We start from the raw sequence: 21,902 nt of genomic DNA, 5'->3' as shown, positions 1-21,902 counted from the left end.
AACTATAGCTTGATATTCAAGCTGCCTTTGCATTGGTGGCTGGCAGTGACCTTTGCTAGCTCTGAGCATTCATTTGTATCAGTTGAAAGGTTAGGCATCCTGATTTCTGTCTTGCTTCTGCAAGATTTGCTTTCAGGATTTTTGTTTCCTTTTAGTGATGTGTGCAGGTGGGGTTTTTTGGTTTGTTTTTTTGGTAATTATGGTTTAGGATGGACTTGTTTCTAAAACATAAGCAGATTGAGTTGGGGTTGGCATAGGAAACTGCTTGCCCTCTAGGATTATAAATCTATCCCTTATCTCTTGCAAGAGTGGCTGAGACAACCACAAAGCTGAGTCATGTCAGCAACCAACAAGAAGCAGAAATAGCAAAGATCAGTGCTGCAGCCACAGATCGCCGCTGGGGCGCTTGTTGGTGGTTTTAAAATAGGGGATGGCAATTAAGCATCTTGGTGCACTTTTCAGGACTGCAAAATGGAGCAGGGTACCTCTTGCATTCCTCTTATAAATAGGTGTGGAGGGAGGAACAGTTTGAGGAACTGTTTGGGAGTCTGTACATGGTCTCTGAGACTGTGGACACTACCAGCATTACAGATGTTAAAAGCAGAATTCTGAAACTAGCCACAAGTAAGAAGAAAGCTAGTATGGTTTCACTGTCCCGCTTGCTATGCTTGTGTCCCTTGTACAATAGACACACATATTAATGAAGATTATGCTAGCTTTTTGTCTTCCCCAATGTTTCCTGTAGGATTAGTAGAATACTGAAGGCAAAACTAAAGGCATGGGACCTTGTGATGTTGATTTATCAATTTATGTTTGCACAGGGAAATGGAGAGGGGGCGGCTAGACAATCAGCTCTGGACTTTGCTCCTGAGGACAACCTACATACCAAATCATATGCTGCTATCATTACTGGGTTTGAGAGTGAGAAACAAATGCTGATGCAAGCTTGGGAAGGATTTGAGCTGTAATAAAGCTTAAAATATTATAAAGTTTCTTCATAATACTGCTCTTTTCTTAACCTGATCTCTCTGTCTTTCCTTAGCAGTGAAGGAGACTGTCTCTGAGAATGATCTCTATGGGAGACTTTTTATAAACAGAGTTTTCCACATCACTGCAGACAAGATGTTTGAAATCCTTTTCACCAATTCTCACTTCATGCAGAGGTTTCTCAATTCCAGGAGTATAGTAGGTAATGTACTCTTCTCCCTTCTGTCTGTGTTGCAAACTATCCTGAAAATTTCAACCTCTGAGAAATATTAGATAGGGCTAAGTTGAATTTTAAGTTTCTCCTTGCTTTAAAATAATTTTGAAGCTTTAAAGTTCCACTATGAGAGAAGATATTTAAAGCTAGCCTGTTGTTTCTGTAGATCAGTCACATTTTGGAGTAAAAACCTCATTTCAGTGCACCACAAAACTGCACCTTAATGCCTGAATTTTGGGTAGGCTATTAAATTGATGCATTCTGTGGGGTATTTCTGATTACACTGTGTCCCAGAAATAGTGAAATGTGTATGGCTGGCACACAGGCAAAATCATTGCATCCTCCTAAACGATACTCACAGGCTTTAATTTTCTGGATGAGTAAATTTTATTCACTGAGATCATAAGAACAGAAAATTAAGTCAAAAAGGGTAATATTTACTCAGTGTCAGCTTGGAAGGCAAAGTGGCAAAAGCTTGTGATAATGCTAAGTTAATCTATTCAACTTTAAGCAGATGGGAAATGACATATATTCATTTAATTGCTCACTCTTCTCCCCACCCTCAAGTCTCTTTCAGTAGAGTCAGGTTCAGCTACTTAGTGCCTCATCTTTGTTCATCAGTGAACTACAATTTTCCCTTTTCCTGCAAAAGCCACAACCATTTGGAATCAGTTTTCTGTGTCTCTCTCCACCACTGTTCTTAAACTCTTAAGATACGAAAGGCCAGAGATAATGCCTTTTAGGTAATCTGCATGTCAGATTTTGCATAATTTCTCATCTAGATGCTGTATCAACCCCTTGGAATAGAGATTCCAGTGGCAATCAGTTGAGGACTTTGACGTACACTGTAACGATTAACAATCCACTTTGTGGGAAGTTCACAACTGCAACTGAAAAGCAGGTACTGTGTGCATGTGTGTCCGTTTGGTGCCCTTAAAGCAAGGGAGAGGTCAACTCTACTGTCTGTCAGAGATGTGACCATGGATTAGAGTTCAGTGAGCTGCATGTGGATCTGCAGTTTAAACATAGCATCTCTAAGGGTAGCTTGCTGCCCGTCTGCCATTAGTGAGCAAATGCTAATGAAATGAGAGAGGCTTTCTGCCCTTACAGATGGCTGTAAACTTCTCCCACAAAGTCTGTGGGGAAAAGTGTTAACATCTTATGAATTGGGGGGTGAAAAGATATAATGAAATGCTTTCAGTGGCCACTTCTGGGCTCCCCAGTATGAGAGAGAGAGATAGAAAGAGTCCAGCCAAGGGCCACTAAGATGATTAAAGGACTGGAGCATCTTGTATGAGAAACATCTGAGAGTTGGGACTGTTCAGTCTGGAGAAGAGAAGCCTCAGGGGGATCTTACAATGTATATAACTTTCTGAAGGGAGGGTACAAAGAAGACCAAGCCGGGCCTTCACCGCCTTTACCACCAAAGGCCACACCTTTCAGTGGTGCCCAGTGACAGCACTGGAGGCGATGGGCATGAACTGAAACACAGGAGGTTCCCTCTGAACATCAGGAAACACTTTTTTACTGTAAGGGTGACTGAGCACTGGAACAGGTTGTCCATAGAGGTTGTGGCATCTCCTTCCTTGGAAATGTTGGAAAGCCATCTGGACATGGTCCTGGGCAACTAGTTCTGGACGGCCTTCCTTGAGCAGGGTTCTTGGACAAGATGACCACCAGAGGTGCCTTCCAATCTCAACCATTCTGTAATTCTGCTTTGGGAAGGGTCTCATAGGTCAGTCTCAAAGAAGAGCTGTGGTCATGAGTCAGCGGCCAGCCTTGCATCTGGTACTTGAAATGGCAGTGGGGAAGTACTGCTGCTGCCTAAGTTGGCTCCATTGGGAGGCATCTTCTCTTTCCCCATCCCATCTATGCTTGCCATTCTTAACTAGGTTTTATTGTGGTTGTTCAGGCTTTCTCCCTACTCTAGTTCATTTGGAGTTGGTTGATCTAGCCTGAGGAATTCAGGCTGAAAGGAAAAAAAATGTGGTACCATGAATATACCTTCTTATTTTCACTTTCTTTTATGGTAGATCCTGCATAAGCAGAGCCAGAAAGGTCAGTCTTATCAGGTGGATGCTGAGGTACTGACGCATGATGTCCCCTACCATGATTATTTCTACACTGTGAACAGATACTGCATCAGCCGCACATCCAGTCACAAGTGTCGATTACGGTGAGCCTGAGTGGTACACAGTGGGAGGGGAGAAGCCAAGGCATGTATGTTATAGGTTGATAAAGTGTGCTTATCAAAAGATCTGCCAACAGCATAGAGAAAGTCAGTTTTTCTTGAAGCTGGGGATCTCTTCTGAAAAATAAGCTTGGTTTATCTCTTGTCACATGTATGCTGTATTTGGATCTCATTAATTCAGTGAGAAACAAACTCTTATGTTGACTCTATGAGGTACAGAACTCATCTCCAAGACTGAACTGGGTTCTGACCAGCCTTTTGTTTTCAAGTGCAGCTGTGTGAGTGGGATAAATTGGAACTACCCGAGATAGTTTATTACAAAGTTTCCCAGATATCCTTGCTAAGGGCCTGCAGAGGAGGATGGTTTCACAGGAAGGTGCAGGGAAGATGGAACATACCCACCTTTGCAAGGAGGGTACTCAAGTGAATCAGGCTTCATTATTAAACTCTACCTAGATAGGGGAGTCTTAAAAGGCACTTCCTCTCCCATTTGTTGTGAAAACACCTGAAGTGATCAAGTTCCATGTTCAGTGCATTTGTGTGACTTTCTGAGTATGTAATCCTTGGTAGTTTCTGTGCTGTCTTTAGTAAGACCTTTTATCTCAAACTTCATCAGTACCTAGGAAAGGTAAGCAAGCCTGGATTTTATTCTGGCTTATCTCAAGCTATAAAAGTGCTGAAGACTCCCTCTCTACTGGGAGGAGAAGGGAAGAAAGGTCCTTCAAAAATTGTTCTGGATTTTTCTTTTTCTGAGTGAGTCATTCTTCCTGTTTGAGGGCTATATTTGTTTTATCTGAGACACATGGCAACCCTAGGTTTCAATATGGTGCACAGAGCATGCATGTATAGAACAGAAGGTGCATGGTGATGTTACAGCTGGCTTTATTATACTGTGTTTAAAATGGCTCAGAAACTCTCTTTGAAAGATGCTGTTTTGTTAGACTAGAAACACAGCGGGCTTAGATTGATTTGGATGATGATTTTAAAACATTGAAAAAGTGTATTCTAGGACGGTCACTGTTCTTGACTTAAACAAATCAAAATCATGGGCTATCCTTTTGTCCTTTATGAAGAGCTTTGGGATTCATTCAGTTGTTAGCAGCAGCCCTCTGAAGGATTCTACTCCAATTCATTTCTATTCTGGAAGTATTATTGATCAGCTTGACCAGGGGAATGCAAGGCAGGAATGTCACTTCCCCTCTGCGATGCTCACAGAAAGACAGATTTTAATTTCTGTCTACTCGGGGTAGGATCTGAGCATTTGGTGCATGAGTGGTGATAATGAATTTCACCTGCTGCCATTGCAGTGCCCAGGTAATACATCATGTGTACACATACAGAGTAAAAAGCAGGACTTTATGATCTGAAAGCCTGAAGCCTATATTAAATGTATGTTAAAATGAGAACACTTCAGAGGAGAGAGAAATTCTCTGCTAGTCTGGGTCTGAAGGAAAAAACTTAAAAATGTTTCCCATAATTTGGACATTTGAATCTCCTGAAGCTTTAGCTAGATATGTTGTCTTTGCTACTGTCTGTCTCTTGCCTTGCTTCAGTGTAAGTGCTGCCTGGGTGGAAAGCCAAGGCAGTTCCAGCTGATATTTCAGATTATGGACATAAGCTAGAGGCCTGCTCCTGATCAGAAATTTCTATCACTGTGCTACCTAGAGAGCATTCTTTCACTACTGCATTCTGTTTATTAGGGTTTCTGCAGAAGTAAAGTATAGAAAACAGCCCTGGGGCCTTGTCAAGTCTGTAATTGAGAAGAATACCTGGGGAGGAATACAGGAGAACTTCAAACAACTTGGTGAGGCATTTTCCTTTTTGGTAGAGTAAGGAGGCTACCTTTCCTATGTATGTTTTCATGTCTGTCAAACTTGATTTCTTCAAGAATGGTCTGAAAAGAAGGCAACACCAAAGGAATCTCCAAGTCAGAAGTTCCTGTCATCAGTATATCTGCCAATTCCAGGGTGTAAAAGAAGCCTAGTAGCTTAATGCTAACAAGGAGCTCTTGTATACTTTGTCAGTAATTGGTTTCTGAAGGAAACATGAGGAGCAGCAGGAAGGCTGTTACTTTCAACTGCATGTGCCTGTCTTTAAGTATTTCCTTGATTGTGGGTATGAGAAGAGAAGCAGTAGCACTTGGCAGGCTCCCTGGTTATGTCTGTTAACAGCCTGGCCAGCCATGGCTACAGGCTCACAGTCTAACACAATTCCTAGTCTCAGTCTAACAGTGTCTTGAAGTGCTCCTCCAACTGCTGTCTAACATATCATTAAACAATCCTGCACAGGCTGAATGTACATCATATCTGAAAAGTGTACTAAGTGCCACCTAGCAAATAGAACAGATAGTACAGGTCAAGGTGTAATTTATGTCAATTACCTGCTTTAAGTTCATTTACTAAAAGATGCACTTCCTCCTCTCACTGCCACCCTCCATATCTCACAATTTAAGTCTTCAGAGCTAGGCTTTGCAGCTTTCATTTTGAAAGTTCAGTAACCTTATTTTTTCCACTGCAGAATCGGATCTCCTAATGGAGGAATATGCAATTAATCAGTCCATAGAAGACTCTGGAAAATTAGTTGCCCTGAGACGAAGACGACGCACTTTACACCGGAGTCTGGCAGAATCACTTCCCAAACGCTCTTCCCAACACTCCTCTGGTGACATGGGAGTAGAGTCCCAGGGCAGCATAATAGGTAGGAATTTTTATATCCAAGTGTTTTCAAAAGGTCTCTTCAAGAAAGCTTAACTCTTAAAATAGTGCAAGAGTAACACTTGCATGTATGTTACTCTAATTGTCTTTATCTAATTGTGATGTGATAGATGTGGTAGCAAATGCTTTAGTGTGTTCAAGCTTGCATAAAATAGATTCAGAGTATGCATAGTCACTTTTATGATGAGTATCTCATGATATCAAACCTTAATCTCACCTTCTGTTTTAAAACAAACAAACAAAAACCAACCAAAGCCTAAAATGCTGCACTGTACCTGCATAGGATTGAAAATGAGATGGGATCAGAAAGAAATTTAACCTGACTTGTGTAAAGTTGCCGAAAATTCGCTTTATTTCTTCAAATAACTGCACATACAAGTCCTGAGTTGATTAAACTTTGTCACTCATCTCTTGGCTCTGTCATCTTGTTTTGGGGGGTTTTTTTATGTTAAGGAGTCCATTTCCTGTCTGCTTCTGTAATTTCTGCGTCACTGAAGCATTTCTTGCAGTTCCACTGCCCCTAGGCATGACAGACTTGGCCACTAGCATATATAATATTAGCTACACCTACAGAGATGAGGAACATCTGTGCACTAATGTGTACCAGAGAACTGTGGATTTCATGACACAATCTGACTTGTAAATGCTGAGGTAGGAGCAAGTGCTCTTTCCTAAAGGGGGAGGTAACAGTGAGTCTAGCATTGAGAGAGCATTTGGATCAACAGCATGTGTAATGGACTCTTTACCTAACTGAGATTACTTCCTGATTACTTAATTTTGCTACTGCTGCTCCACCTTTTCAGGTGAGTGTGTCTGTCTCAGTATACATTACAGCTTTTATGTATGCTCCTTGTCCAGGGCAGGAAATATGAATGTAAGAAACTGCTTTAGGAGATCAGGGAAGTTATATTTAAAAATCAGCCTGCCCACAGTGGTAGGTGACTGCTGCTCAGTTTGGAGAGGACATGCACCCTTCCTCTCCTTCAATAGTGTCTGGTCCCTGTTGTCTGATGACTAGCAGATGCTTTTTCGAAAGGCTGTCATCAGGCCAATATATAAACCAAGCTGGTAAGGATGGGACAAGTTAAAGGAGAATTTGATTTGACACTGGTTGTCAGAAAGACTAATGTGGCCAGGAGAACATGCAGAAGAGAGCCGCTTTGCAGGCTGTCTCTACTAGTGTGTGACTAGCAAGCCTGTGTGCTGAATGAGTGTTAGTAATGGATGGACTGTAGCCTTCTCAGGCTATTTAGGTTTAATGTGAACATGCCCCAGAGCTGTGTTTGCTGCAGCATAGTGGGGTAGGGAGAATCTTCCTCCTGATGGAAGAGCCTGACTGCCCAGCTGACTTGTCTGAGATGACTGCAGAAATGCCTTGGTGAATGTTGGAGATGATCTTGTGCACCCACATGATCTGTTATTTTTTTCCATCAGAAGCTGTTGAGCTATTCTGTGTGAAATGCTGGGCACTGACATGTATCTGCAGGCATCCTTTAGGAATGTTCTTCAGTACTTTTTAACCTCCTTCTCTTCCATGCCCTATAGGAAGGAAAAGAGATGCTGTAAGTAGGACCACCACCATCATTGTAGTAATGAGTGTCTTGTAAGTACTCACTTGCATTAAAACGTGGCTTGACTCAAGCTCATCTTCGTCTTTATCTGTACTTGCCTGTATCTCACCTGCATGTTAACATTGCATGTAGCATGATAGATCCTAACCTAATTTTAATGTATGTATATATAGGAGCACTAAGGTATAGGAGGGGAATTAATTGACTTAGGAAGTGACACATGGAATGAAAATGCTGGCTTGCCGAATTAGTCTACCTTGCAGGTTTACATATGTCTGATCCTATAAAAAAACCTATAGAATTTACTCATTCCTAGTTTTAAAAGTTCCAAGAGGAGACACTACTGTTGTTCTTATAGATTACTGCTAAGAATTGTTTGGCTAGATCTTTATTTTCAGTATAGCGCTGCCCCACACCCTTTTTCTTAGCTGTTTGTAGCCCAGACCTTGTTTCTGTAGCATTGCAGCTGAAATTGTGATAGGACTTGATTTTTGTTCTGTTCTCTCTACAGTTTGCTACTCTTGGTCTTGCTGAATATAACACTGTTTCTCAAACTGTCAAAGATAGAGCATGCAGCTCAGTCCCTCTATCATGTCCAGCTTCAGGAAGAAAGCTCTTTGAAGTAAGTTGAATTCACAGTCTCTGCTTTCTTTCTTCCTCAGCTTATGTTAGAATCTGATCTAAAGAAATAGATTTTGAACAATGAAACTTGGTTGGTAAGTTTTCGAAAGCTGCTGGGGCTTGCTGCTCTTCTGTGGTCTATGCACAAATCCAGTGACATGTCTGACTGCATCTTGCAGTAATAAATTTCTCCTTTGACAAGCTGTTACTTGGGGGAGTGTTAACCTTAGCTTGCATTTATCACCCTGCTGTGACTCATCTTCTGTGAATATCATAGGGCTGATCACAGAACCGAAGTGTTCACTTCATCCTGCATGAACCAGCATGATCTCAAATGTAATGTTAAAGATTCATTTAGCTGCCTAGCCTCTTTCTGTGAGCCTCCTGCTAAATCCCCTCTCCCTCTCAAACTTCCATGTTAGGTGCCTTTTGCATTCGGACACATGGAAGAGGCTCAGATGTTGCTTCCTCTCTTGAATGGGGTATTGGCAAACAAGTTAAAAACCTGATCTTGAGTATGGAAGTGGTGTGGTGACCTCCATAGTGATCATCTCAGAACTGATTAGAGTAACTTTGTTCATAAAAAAGATCTTGCCCTCTGAAGTGTGAGAATTTATGTTGTAGACATAATGCGAGCACATTTGTTCTTGGTGGTTGTTGTCTGCAAAGGTCCGAGGCAGTATCTTCAAGGCAACGGGGACTGAATTTCAACTGCAGGCAGCTTTTTATGGGGCTTTTGGAAAAGGATGCTTTTAGCAATGGCAGAGCAATGGTGGCAGAGCGCAGTTGCTTTTAGAAAGGCATGGGGGTGCTTGTTTCATGTTTCTGATGTAATCTCAATCTCTTTCAGCATATCCCCAGAAATGGTATCAAAAGAGGAGATCCCTCAATATGATAAGGAACAGGTTAAACATGTGAAGGGAGTTTTAAGAGACTCAATTGAAATGCTTGAGCAGGTATGTCTACAATCTTTCCTGGTGATACTTTTTTTTTTGTCAACTCAAGGTTTTTTTCCCTTCTGCCATCATAGCTTTTGTTTTATTTCTTCTGGTGTTAACTAAAGTTTTCATCATGACTCCTTTACTTTGTTTTGTCCTAGGCTTGAATTTGGTACAAAGGCAATGCTTATGCTTGTGATGTTTTGGTTTTTGTTGGTTTTTTTTTTTTTCCCTCTTTGGACTAAGATTAAATATTCATGTCAATTTTCTTAAACCTGTCAAGTACCTTTATTGATGAGATATGTGATGCAGTTCTGAATCATGACAAAGCAAACACTGGAGTAATTCAAACCAGATCCTCTTTTCTAAGAAAACTCAAAACATAATGTTAAGTATTTGCCCACCTCATTATGTGGTTTCTTAATTCAGGTTTATCCTGGCTTTTTGCTCCCCACTACTCTTCTAGATATTGGTGAGAGCTTCATTTAGCATTGGTATGCGTGGGCCACCTAATCTACAGTGAAAAATAAATAAATTCTACAGACCATATGTTTCTGAGAGGCTCCATAGCTATGGAGTTAATCTTCCTTCTTCCCAGTAATTTACACTTCCAGGCTCTTAGATACTACAAACGCTGTATAAAAAATGAGGTTGTTGAATGCTGTTGTGTCTCTCTGATCCTGAAGTCCAGGACTGGTAACCCCCTAGGCTGAAATTTCAACTCAGTAAGTGAAGGACAGTAAATTCATACTTTGTTTTTTACTTATAACCTATGAATATTCTGATTTTAAGTTCTTTTATTAAATCTTAAAATTTGACAGAAGAAATTATTAGATTAGGAAAGCTGAGGGGGAGTTCACATGTACCTCTATCCATCACCAGTTTGCTCTGTGTTCTCCCACGCACTAAAGGAGGGTAGAAAAAGAAGCTGGTTTTGCTACTCCTTGTTCAGAGGTGTCTCTGCACACAAAATTGCTATTAATCTATTAACCATTTTGATCAGAGCTTGAAAAAGCTTCTGAGTGCTGGAAATTTCACTGTAGAAATTAATTTCCTGGTTTACGTGCCCTTTTCAGTTTCTCTGCTTACTACCCAAAAAATTCCTAATTCTGAAGTGTTAAACTGCCTTTTGAACAAACAGAATGTAAAAAAAAAAAAGTGAGAATTCAACCACCTTTTACATCCCAAAGAACACTTTTGTCTGGAATTTATCTTAGTGCCTGTTACCTTGTATTTTCTGTGGGTTGTCAATAATCTAAATGCATTTTGTGCACCAAAATGCATTGGGAGGGCCAGGTATTAAAAGAAAATTCATGCTTTGCTGTTCCTTAGAATATTTGCTATGAACGTTACCTGTGACTAAAAATGAGTGGGGTGGCTTATCTTCCACACTATTGTCTGGCAGGGCAGTAAGACTTTATCATACTGGACTGTTAGTAATTATAAACTGTACAGAGTATAGCTGTTAGGAGAGCACAGTAAGGCAACTCTTTATAGAAAGAGGGAGGAGGAAATTGCATGAAATCTTTAAAAGAAAAGGAGGAGGGAGACATTGTTTTCCTGATATCACTCACCCATGCAGGAGACTAACTTAAGTAATTGGGGGGGGTATGATGGTTGTATCTTCACAGCTAAAGATCTCCCTTTCCATGCTCCAAAGAAGCTTTGACCACTTGAATAGGACACAGAGCGGCAAGACTGAGAGTTAATACCCACATCAGCTTTCTGTTCAAGACATTGGAAGAAGAGATGTGTGTGTGAGGACTTGCGGGTTAGGGATTGTAACTGTCACCTTCGGACTCTTTACTATTTGGCTTAAAAGCTGCACAGAATAAAGGTTTCTGGAAGAAGTAAGTTGGGTTCTGCATTCCCGTAACCTGGCCATCTGTCTCTCCTGCCAGCCCCGTATCCTGGAGAGTCGCACTTATGAACGGTGCAGAGCTCTCAAATCCCGTGGTGAGTGAGTGAGGGCAGTTGTACTGCTGGTTAATGGATCCGCAAATTTCAGAGGGGAGAGCACCCTCAGCAGAGAGCTGGGCTTGTCTTTAATGAAATAGCAGCTTTTTATGTCAACTTAAGAAATGACCATCAGTGAAGAGTGTTTTGGAGAAAAAGAGCAGGTAGTGGTTTCACAGGCACAGGATCTTTGTATGCTTTTTTTAGCCATGGGGACCTTGTAAAACAAGTCACTATCTTTAAGGATGAATATTTTTAAGATTAATTAACTAAACGGGAAAATGCTTGATACCTCTTTGCTAAATCTCTTGCATACTGCGAGCTTTGGCAGGCTGCCTTCTGCCATATGTTTCTAGCTCTGCCAGATAAATTTTGTCCCTCGGTATTTTCCCTCCATCAAGGGCTGCTCTTCAGCTCTTTAGCATGGTGTGCCCACTGACGATGAAACACCTTTTCTTTTTCTGGCCTCAAGCGTTTTCTAAGTGAGTTGAGAGAAGGAAGATGAAAATAAAAATTGAAAGCAAGGGAACGGCCACTATCCCTACGGGCTCCGACCGTGGTTGTAGGGCACTGCCAGCTGGCGTGCTGCTTCGTCTGTCGTGCAGTGGTGCAAACAGCCCAGCCCCTCTGTCCGCAGGGCAGGGTAGGTTAGGGGGTGCGTGTGTGGGTGCTGGCGTTCCTGGGTGACGCCCTCCACGGGGCACGTCTCTGTTCTGCCGGATGGGACACTTCCCCAGCCATGCGTGTCTGACCCGGGGAGCAGCAAGGCTGATCACAGCCTTGTTTCCCCCGTCTGCGAAGGGGGAGGCAGGGCTGGGTCGGGGCCTCTCCCCGGCCACGGGAGCTGGTGGCGGCGGGACCCCGCGCTGCGGCCCCCCCGCCGTCGCCTCCCGCGGCCGCCACCTGTTGCGCTGGCCCTTTAAGCCAGGTGCCACGGCGTCACGGCCAGCCCCGCCCCTCCCGGGCAGGCATTGGGCCATTCCGCCGTCAGGTGGATGGGCCCGGGGCGGGGGGCCTCCCCCCCTCGCCCCCCTCCGCACACCTCCGCCGTCGGGAGACGCTCGGGGCGCGGGCGGCCAATGGCGGCCGGGCTCCGCCGAAGGGGGCGGGGCCGCCGTGGAGGAGGCGGTGGCGGGCGCGAGGCACCTGCGGCTGGGCGGGGGGCGGGGCGGCTGGCGCGGCGGCGCTGCCGTGCGAGCCGCCTCCCTGGCCCGGCGGCGGCTGAGGGAGGGTCGCGGGGCAGGGCGCGGCGGGGCGGGCGGCCGGCCATGGAGGAGCCCCTCTGCTGCTGCGAGTACGTGGACCGGAGGGGCGAGAGGAACCACCTGGCGGCGTGCTGCTGCGACTGCGAGGACCTGGACGAGGGCTGCGAGAGGTAACGGCTCCGCCACCCCAGCCCCGCCGGGCCCCCGCCTCCCTGGGCGCCGTCCGGCCAGGGGTCCAGCTGCGAGACCCCCTCCCGGCGGCGGCCCGCGGGGGCTCTGGGTGTCCCCTCGCCCCGTGGGAAGCCCCGTGGGCAGCCGGCACCCCCCGCGGGGCTGCCGCCCTGAGGGGCGGGGAGCTGCGCGCCGCTTCTCGGGAAACTTGAGGGGAGAGAGGGAAGGGGGAGGCGGGCGGAGGCCGCCCCGGGTCGGCGGCTGGGCTGGGCGCTTCGGGGCAGGCTGCGGGAGCGGGACGAGGCAGGGGAAGGGCCTCGGGTGCGCGGCTGCCCGTCTGCTAGCCGGTGTCTGTGCTTCCCTCCGAACAGGTGGCTGACGTGCAGATCCCTGCCCCCGGGAGCTCTGGAAAGAATTGCCGACACCGTGGCGGACCGGGTGCGGGTCCCTTGGTTCGCAGGGGCCGTGAAGGTCAACGTCAGCCTCGTGCCGCCTCTCGTCCTGCTGCCTGTCTTCCTCCACGTCGCCGCTCTGCACTTCCTGCTGGGGCTCGTCATCTTGACATCTCTGCCCGTGGTGGTGCTGTGGTATTACTACCTCACCCACAGGAGGAAGGAGCGGACTCTCTTCTTCTTGAGCCTGGGGCTCTTCTCCTTGGGCTACATGTACTATGTGTTTCTCCAGGAGGTGGTTCCCCGAGGCCACGTGGGGTATTCCCAAGTGGTCGCTCTGACGTGCGGGTTAATTCTTATGCTCGCAGCCCTGTCTCGAGCCAAGAAAGACCCTGGCTACCTTCCCATCCCAGCAAGCAACGAGAAGTCATCGCACCGGGGTTTGCCCAACAACAGTGTTAGAGGGAGCTCCAACGGGCTCCATAGCGTCACCACGTCAGGAGCTGCCAGCGGCCGTGCTGTGAATGGGGAGGCCAAAGGCTATTCCAGGATGTCAGCTGCAGAGCCAGAAGGTGTGAGAAAGGACTGGTGTGCTAAATGCCAGCTGGTCAGACCAGCCCGAGCAGGGCACTGCCGGCTTTGTGGCAGATGTGTGAGGAGACTGGACCATCACTGTGTCTGGTAGGTTTTGCACTGCTGAGGCTACCTGTGCACTTGTGTGCGTGCTCTTTCTCTCCCCCCCCTCCCCCACCCCCCCCTTTAAAGTTAGCTGCTTTTTTTACAGTCCCTGTCAAATGGGGTTGCTTTTGTTTATGTGCAAGACCTGGTGGCATTCACCAAAACAAAGTTTGTATTTACCATTTCAAAGAACAAGTTAAACAACTCTCGTTTATTGTAAGTGGGTTGACCTGATAGCTGATAACTTCTACAGTGTACTTCAGAATTGCCTTTGGTTTCTACTGGTTTCATCTGGGGTTGGTTTGTGGGTTTTTGGGGGTGGTTTTTTTTGTTTGTTTTTTTTAAGACTTGGTCTGTGGAGCACTAGCAATCTGGCAGTTAACTTGCATTAGTGCTCTCCTGGGGCAAGGGAACCCAAAGCTGCCTGTGTGCATGCAGTGCTGGAACCAAGGAGCAGTAGGGTATAGATGTGTCTCAGCGAAGGATACTGCACTTGCTAAAAGTTTGAGGCAAACGGTCTACCACCATTACCCTACTGGTCTACTGACTTGTGGCTATAACCTTTCTCTAAAAAGCTATAAAGCTTCTTCAAATGTGTTTCAAAGTTCTTAGCCTGTGTTGTATAGAAGCACCTTGGAAATTATGTTCTTTGACAGCTGGGGGAGGGAGGAGGAAGGAGGAAAGAGAAGCCAGTTTCTTTTCTTTTTAAGCAAAGTAATCTCTTCTTTCCTTTTGGAGGATTAACAGCTGTGTAGGGGAGCAGAACCACCAAGCATTTATCCTTGCACTCTCCTTCTTCATGCTCACCTCTGTGTATGGGATTACGTTGACCCTGCACACCGTCTGTAGGGGCCGAACTCCGTTTGTGGCATTGTTCTACTGCCCCGGGGCCTATTCTGACTACAGGTGAGATGTCTGTCTGGGAGAGAGCTGGGGTGGGAATGGGCTTGGTCAGGCAGCTCAGCTCCTGTTCCTTATTCTGTGCTCTAGGCCAGTGCTGTTGGCTGTCAAACCTGACCAAAAAGTGCTCCCTAAAAAGCTCTGGAAAGTAGGGGATGCATCACTGCTTTTGCTAAGGTGGGGAGCCTGAGACTCAGAGAGAGCTCATAATTTATTTGGAAAAAGTTGTTGGAGGAGCTGGGATTTGAAGTCTTTATTTATTGCATCCTATATAGATACACCCTTAAACATGTTTGCCCCCAAATGCAGGTAATGGTCTGACATTCTGGAATCCATGTGCTGTCTTTCCCTTTCATCCCTCACTGTTTATCTAGTGACTGTCCCTCTGAGTTATCTGCTTAGAACAGACAGCGTTAATATGCCTTGTCTGGCAGGGAGGGTGGTGAAAAATGCTGGACATGAGTTCAGAGGCTGACGCTACCACTGATGGGCAGAGTACACTAGCACAAGTGACTCTACCTTCTTCTGTACTCCATTTCATGATCTATTGAGCGTGAGTGTCATTGTGTCCTTAAATAAGGACTGAGTACCTTTACAACAGAGTAAAGAGCTAGGTAGCGCAACAGCAATGTGCAAGAGTAGCTCTGGTAGCGCTAAAAGCTCTCATTAAGTAAGCTCTGAAGCTTTAATTTTGAGAAAGCCTTTACAGATTATCTGATGAAAGCAGCAAAGTGAGATTACTGTGGCAGATGTAGACAGGGATTTGAAAGGATAGTGATTACCAGGGAAAGTCACTCTAAAGCAGCTGCCTCAAAACTAAACAGCTTCCTTCCCATCTTTTTCCCTGCTGCCAGCTCTGCTCTGTCGTTCACCTGTGTGTGGTACTGTGCCATTGTAACAGCTGGTATGGGATACATCCTCCTTATTCAGCTGTTGAACATCAGCTACAACGTGACCGAGAGGGAAGCTCGGCTGGCTCTGCGGGACAACACTGGGCGCAGGCTCCTGGGTGGGTTAGTGATAGACACTGGCCAGTATAACAGGGGTTTCCTATGCAACTGGGGCCATTTCTTGAGCCTGGGGTCTTCTCCTCCACAGCGCTCTGCTGAAGACATCGTGTGACACCCTTCTTTCTGCAGATGACGTTGACTGACTTTCTTTAGCAAGGGAAAGGCCCCTTCCACTAGGACTCCCTCCTCCCACACCCTTCCTTTGCAGTCGGTGTATGGGCTGCCTTATCCCGTCACTGACAACATCAGAGGCTTTCCCAGGCAGAATGGTTCTTTGCGTGCTGTCAGCCAGCAATAGGATGCAGAAAGCAGTAAGCCATATGCACAAACCTGGAGAGAAGGAGCCTACTGCCTTTTTCCACTGTGGGAAACTTTGTGCAGCTCAGCTCAGCAGGAAGAAGAGCACAAGGTTTTGAGAACTTGAGTTTTTGTTAGGTGTGAACCCTGGCATCAAGAGGAACCCGCTGCTGGACTTGAGAGCGTGCACTAGTTCCTGCAAAGGTTAAGGAATCCTTGGCTTGTACCTACGTGTGACACTTCAGAGATGTCAGGAGGGTGAACTTTTGATACAGGTAACAGATGGACCTCTGTAGAAGCCAGGCTCTTTGCCTGAAAGAGACTGTCTAGGCAGTCACTGACCTGCTCCCTCCTCTTTGGTGCATTCCCCCCCCCTCCCATCTTCTGTTCCATCTAGCTGTATACATGCTTGTATTAAGTGCCTTTGTGAGCAACATTCCTGTAGGGCTTTGCAAGATCCCTTCACCTCTTGACCGCTAAAGTTGTTATTCCATCCCCGTCTGTCCGACTGGGTGGGAAGACACTGTCATCTTCGATCTCATCGTTCTTTCTGCAAGCTGGGTCTGTGTTGGTTTGAAGGCTTGGCTCATCTCCCTCAAAGCGTTTCTGCTCTGGTTATGGATTGTGACATGAGACAGCAGGTAAATACACCAAGTATGAAGGAGATGTTTTGAAATAACATGTAACAGTGGACTGTGAGGGAAAAAGAAGAGTGCTGTGCAGTGTTACTGTAGCTTTATGGAAACTACCTTCCTCTCCTCCCTCTATGGGAGAAGGGAGTCTGTGGGAGAGTAGACAATTCTGCTAACAGCATTTTTGGTAGGTAGCATCTTGGTCGGCTGTGTTGCTAATAACATAGCGATCCTGTCTCCTTTCAACCCAGTCACTGTGGAGCAGCCTGACTGTAGATCTATTTTTTCAAGCCAGGAAGCCAAGGAACAGTTCAGTCCCTGCGTATGTAGGGAGAGGATGTGTTGGAACTGTCTGTTTTTGGAGTAGATGACCTGCACTGGCAGGTGAATGTGTTAAAGGTGCTCTGCAAGAATGCTACTTGTTCCTCATCAGACTGCAACTGTATTATTGCCCAGACTTGAGCTTCAGCTGAAATCACAAGGTTTTGGTGGTGATGGTTTCTGGGTTTTGTGGGTGGGGTTTTTTTTGTTGCTTTTTGTTTGAAAGCCTTTGTGTATGTTGTTGGCCCTGCAGTAGTATGAAAGGTCTGGCTGGAAAAGCCTGTGACTATGACACAAGAATTATGGGTTGGGCCTAAGATGCAGAAGCAGAGGGAAGAGCCTTGTCCTAGCTACTGATGTTTTTAGATGCGTGTGCAGCATGTACAGATCATACCTACCCCTGACTCCACTTGCATGGCAGGCAGCTGGGGGATGTTGGCTGAGTGCACATTCACTGTGTGCTGCTATGCATTATCTCTGAAGAACGGATGGATGGTGCGTGGTGCCAAAAGGTAGCAGGGTTGGGGGTGTCCCTTGAGATCCCTGCCATATTTGGTGTGTGTGTTCCTGATTACACGTCCCAGTTTAAGGTGAAGACCATGTCCCTCTTTGCACTGTTTGGTTTCTTCAAGTGGCACTTCCTGTAACCAGCAGATAATTGAGGAGTAGCTGCACTTGGAATGTGGCTGTGCAGAAAGAGTTACTGACCTACTGAGTGTCCCTTATTTCCTCTTACCCCTTTTCATCCAGTGAGCACTCCTTTATAAGGAGTTAAAGAGGACACCTCTCTTGCTTCCTGCCTCTAACTGAACATACTAAGAGGTTTCTGACTGCTTCCCTGGCCCTAAAGTGAAGAAAAAGGGACCCAGCTGGACTGTCCTAACTGTTTCTCTATGACCTCAGACGGGAACTTGGAGCCTGACCCTGGGAGTTTAAATTCACACAAAGACCTTGCCTCCACATGAGTTGTCTGTAAATGTTTCCGTGGCACATATATATTTGGTGGTGCCTGCTCAGATGAACTGGAGCTTGGCAACCCTGGAGACAAGGTTGCTGTGGGCTAGCAGGTTTGTGATCTTCTCACATCTCATCCTGCTGGTGCTTGGGTAGATTAAGGCAGAATGACCTCCTGGGCTAAACGAACCCCTGCAGTGGAGGTAGCCAACCTCTCTGTCCCTGTGAGTTACATGCACAGAAATCAGTCATGCGCCCATGAGCTGAACGAGCTCTGGGAGCGTTTACAGGTTTGAGATGAGTGGTTTCTCAGAGTCCTGCTACTCCTGGCTGGGAGAAATCGGAGCAGATCACAGATCATTTCCCTGGCAGTGCCTGACCCTGTTGTGCTCACTTTCTCCCACAGGCAGAGATTGGTTACTACTTTGCAGCCTGTCAGTGTAGCCTTATCCCTTGTCTCTTAGGGAGCTCTGGCATGGGAGATCTCATTTGAACTGCTTACACTGAGACTCTTTCAGTGGTGTTCTCCCAGGCACCAGGGACTTTGGGTGCAGATTAGGAACAAAGGACCTTGGACTAATGTAACCATTCCATACTTTGGTCAAGCCTACTCCAATATAGTGCTAAAGTGAACTTTATTTTTGCACTCACTCCAGAGGGAACTGGAACGTTCAGGACACTAAAAGGGTTGCAAGGCTGGGGTTTTTTAGGAGGAGAATGCAGTGCTGATTCCCCAGTGAACAGGAAGTTCATTTGGCGGTAATCTGCGCAGCAATGGTGACCCTTTCTTTAAGGACATGGCTTTTGTTTACCATCCTAGCTTCTTCCTGAGAGGATTTACCTTGTGAATGCCTTGGGAGATGGGAAGCATAAAGTAACAGGATATCTAAAAGGTATCTAAAAGGGCAGAAGAGTTGCAAGCTTCAGATGCATACTTTAGAGCTCTCCTTTTAATAGCCCTGAGAATTAGCAAGAAGCCCTTGAAGGATAACGCTCCCTTTTGCACTTATAGCAAGGGCAGAGTGTTGTGATCTCTTGTGCACTAAAGGACAATTTCTTTTCTGAGTATTTTCTTGCTGAGTTTGTTTTTGGCTCCACTGGTAGTAAAATGTTAAAACCTAGGCATAAGAGTCAGTCCTCAGGTATGCTGTGTTAGTAGCTACCTAGATCCATGCTACCTGGGTGTTGGAGCAGTGGGAGCAGGCTGCATTTAACAGGTGACCTGTGGGTCAGGTGTGTGTGCCCTTGAGGCAAGGACCAGTGTCTCACCTGTAAAACTGTATGCACGTACCTGGCAGTGCAGAAAACAGTACCCTGCTGGCCCTTGAAAAGTTTTCCCTGTGTAAGAAGAGCGGACCCAGAGCTGTTCAGAAGCAGGGAAGGGTTTTGTTAATAGCTGGCCTTGATGTTTCTCTGTCCAGACTTGGAAATTAGTTTATCCTGCTTTAACCATGACCTTTTAAGAGGCATTTGTTGTTTCACAAATAGTGTGGACTTCTGCAGACCAGGGCAACTCTTAAGGGGCCAGGGTTCTGATGTTGCTGCTGTTGTAGTGTTAAACCCTCCGTGTCCAAATGCCAGCACCCTACTGTTTGGTGACTATGCTAAGAACTGTGCACTATTAGATACACCCTGTAAATGGTGGCTTGGCACTCTTTAACTGTGTCTTCTTACATCGTGCTTTTTTGTAGGCAAGTCACAGGTCCCCACATCGACTGTTTCTCCATTTAACTTGTCCTCAAATGACAAAAGTCACTGGTGAGCCTGAGTTGGCGCTGCTTGTGACTCCTAATCACATTTCAGCCTTCATGCTATGATGGTGCTTTTTTTTCTTCAAAGTAGGTTGCTTTCAAGTGTCTTAATGAAATCATTTGCTGTAAAATGTCTTCTGAAGATAAAATGGATACTGCCTCACTGCCTAATGTCTTAATAATGTGCTTGGTTTTTTCCTTCTATATGAATGTATATTGCCTCATTAGGGCAGGAAGCGTGTGTGATTATGGATGTGTTTTCCTGTATTGCTTTCAGTGAAGAACTCTGCAGTTTCCTAGGATTTTCTTCCACTATCAGGGTGTTTGTACAGTGAAAGTCTTTCTGCAGACAGGTGAGGGGCTTTCTGAAATGTGGGAATTCAGCCTCCCAAGATCTTGTCTTTATGGAACTCCTCTAATGATAATGTGAAGAATGACGGGCTCTGGAAGAACTGTCTACCTTGGAGAGTGGGGTGTTTTGGTTTTTAGGGTTTTTTTTTCCACCCTAAGCTTTAGGAAGAAACTGTGAAACATATTCGTGAGCTTTGTTGAAAGGAGTGGTGTGTGTGTGTGTGGTTGTGTCCCATTTTGCATTGTATTCAGTGTTTCCAAATGGATGCAATTATGAATCAAAATAAATGATTAGAAATTATCTGTGGAGTGGCCTGTTGATTTATGCCAACACACTCAGCCAGTTCAAATGACCAAAAGCTGCCATCATCTCATGGCTATTTAGCTGTGAGCTGGATTTGGGCATAAGGGAGTAACAGGCTAAGGAGAAGCTAGGAAACAAGTGTTCTTCCAGTTCTGCAAAAGTTGACCTTTGGGTTTGTTGGTGTTGGGATGAAAGAGACACCTGCTTGGCAGTTCTCACCACCCTGGAAACTAGGGATATTCCCCTGTGGTGAGGCTTTGAACCAGGATCTTGCATCCCGAGAGCAATTCATTGTCAGATACTGAGTGTTTGTATCTGATTAGGTTCCTAGCCTTTTTGTCCAGTGTCTTGTTTTCCTTCCTACACCTGCCCACACAATACATCCAGAACCCCAAAAAGGAACAATCTCTTCCTTTAAACCCTCTTCTAAGCCATGTTTGGAAATGATGCGGATATTCTCTGTGCAGATAGTGGGAAGAGATGTAGCCTTTGATCCTGTCAGTATCTTGGGACATCTGCTGAAAGGCAAGATGACTTTTAATGAGTAGAATCACAGGTGCCTTTGATTGTTCCCAGGGCTCTGCTTTGATTTGCCTAGATGGCGCTTCTGTCTGCTGTTCAGCTATTTCTCTTTGAAAATCACTTTGCACTCACTGACAATAAGGACCTTGCACTAGCAGTGAACCAGGTTTGTAGTTCAGTGAGAGTGGTGTGTGCAGAAGGGTGTCAGACTTCTGACACCCCAGCAACCACCAGTTTCATTAACTCCAGTGCCGATGATGGGGGCACATGAGACTACAGTCTCTCCCCAGGTATTTTTTTCCCCTTGTGGCTTGCCATGTTGTCCCCACACCGCAGGAGTACGTCTGGAGTGGCAGCTCATGTGCTGGGGAAAGGCCAAGGTGCGCTACTGTGGCTGGTGTCCGTAACACATAACAGGTCTGCAAAGATCTGAGGTGTGGATCAGACCGCAGTGGTTCATAGACCCTTCCCAGGCTAACTACTGCCCCAGCTACAGTCTTGTCTGCCTGGGGGGAGCAGAGGAAATAATTTAATACTTCAGGCACTGTTTCAAATCCAGTTTGAGCTGGGCCTGCGAGACTTTGAAGAGACTGGGGTACAGATTTACTGAGAAGAAGATATTTCTGTGGTCAAGGTTTTTGGGAAAGCATGTAAGAACTCTTGAGGGCAGGTGTCAGCTGGGATGGGGTTGGGGAGAAGGGGAGTTTGTGATCATTTCAGGGTTCTGTGTTTGCTGTGGTACCAAAATGAAAATCCTCCCCCCACCCTGTGCAGGAGAAAAAGTCTGGCTGTGCAGCCACCTCCCTCTCTTGCTAAGAAAAGCAAGGAGCTGACAGGCAGGAGTGTGCCTGAGCTGTGAGAGTGTGGGCTGATGACCAGCATTAAGGCATTGATATCTGCATTTAACCAAGTGCTGGAGCAGGAGGGATGCTCTGGCACAGCTGCAGGCTGAAGCTGTTTCCTCGCTCTGACAAGCTCTCTTGTGTATCACCCTCCTGCTGGGAACTGTTTGCTGGAGCTTTAATTTGCAAAACACTAACATCATGCCAGGGATTTTAGGGGTGTCCTGTGCAGTCGGTCTCTCAACAGCATCATCAGGCACAGCCTTGCTTCTGCCAAGGAGGTATGAGTTGTTTCAGACAGGTGTGGACTGAATGGGGAAGGGGGCTTCTCCATCTCCCCTTTGGTTCTGACCAGGTTCAGTATGAATGCGCCTGAATCC

At 45.9% G+C, this 21,902-nt stretch overlaps 2 protein-coding genes across 27 annotated transcripts in view; both read left to right on the top strand.

Moving 5' to 3' along the window:
- Positions 1 to 11,282, top strand: part of GRAMD1C (GRAM domain containing 1C) — a 55,998-nt gene extending 44,716 nt beyond the window's left edge. For 3 of the 7 annotated variants that reach the window (XM_072882232.1, XM_072882224.1, XM_072882251.1), the window contains exons 10-18: positions 1,043 to 1,189; positions 1,984 to 2,102; positions 3,235 to 3,377; positions 5,093 to 5,196; positions 5,910 to 6,089; positions 7,652 to 7,709; positions 8,189 to 8,299; positions 9,149 to 9,254; positions 10,868 to 11,281. In XM_072882232.1, the coding sequence (XP_072738333.1) occupies positions 1,043 to 1,189; positions 1,984 to 2,102; positions 3,235 to 3,377; positions 5,093 to 5,196; positions 5,910 to 6,089; positions 7,652 to 7,709; positions 8,189 to 8,299; positions 9,149 to 9,254; positions 10,868 to 10,945 (1,046 nt within the window). In that variant the 3' untranslated portion in view covers positions 10,946 to 11,281. Of the gene's footprint in view, positions 1 to 1,042; positions 1,190 to 1,983; positions 2,103 to 3,234; positions 3,378 to 5,092; positions 5,197 to 5,909; positions 6,090 to 7,651; positions 7,710 to 8,188; positions 8,300 to 9,148; positions 9,255 to 10,867 lie in introns of all 7 variants that reach the window. The other 4 variants (XM_072882241.1, XM_072882271.1, XM_072882262.1 and 1 more) reach the window with 4 other exon arrangements.
- A 1,091-nt stretch (positions 11,283 to 12,373) lies between these two features.
- Positions 12,374 to 21,902, top strand: part of ZDHHC23 (zDHHC palmitoyltransferase 23) — a 32,412-nt gene continuing 22,883 nt past the window's right edge. For 14 of the 20 annotated variants that reach the window (XR_012045547.1, XR_012045548.1, XR_012045554.1 and 11 more), the window contains exons 1-3: positions 12,374 to 12,567; positions 12,940 to 13,641; positions 14,377 to 14,544. Coding sequence is in view for 11 of the 20 variants with exons in the window: in XM_072882318.1 (XP_072738419.1) it covers positions 12,461 to 12,567; positions 12,940 to 13,641; positions 14,377 to 14,544 (977 nt within the window). In the remaining 9 variants the exon portion in view is untranslated. Of the gene's footprint in view, positions 12,568 to 12,939; positions 13,642 to 14,376; positions 14,545 to 15,392; positions 15,803 to 15,983; positions 21,683 to 21,902 lie in introns of those variants that run through there. The other 6 variants (XR_012045552.1, XR_012045551.1, XM_072882311.1 and 3 more) reach the window with 5 other exon arrangements.

The sequence above is a fragment of the Ciconia boyciana genome, chromosome 1, assembly GCF_034638445.1.
Source record: "Ciconia boyciana chromosome 1, ASM3463844v1, whole genome shotgun sequence".
Classification (NCBI taxonomy): domain Eukaryota; kingdom Metazoa; phylum Chordata; class Aves; order Ciconiiformes; family Ciconiidae; genus Ciconia; species Ciconia boyciana.
The sequence above is the reverse complement of the archived record's forward strand: the minus strand, read 5'-3'. Positions and strand labels throughout refer to the sequence as shown.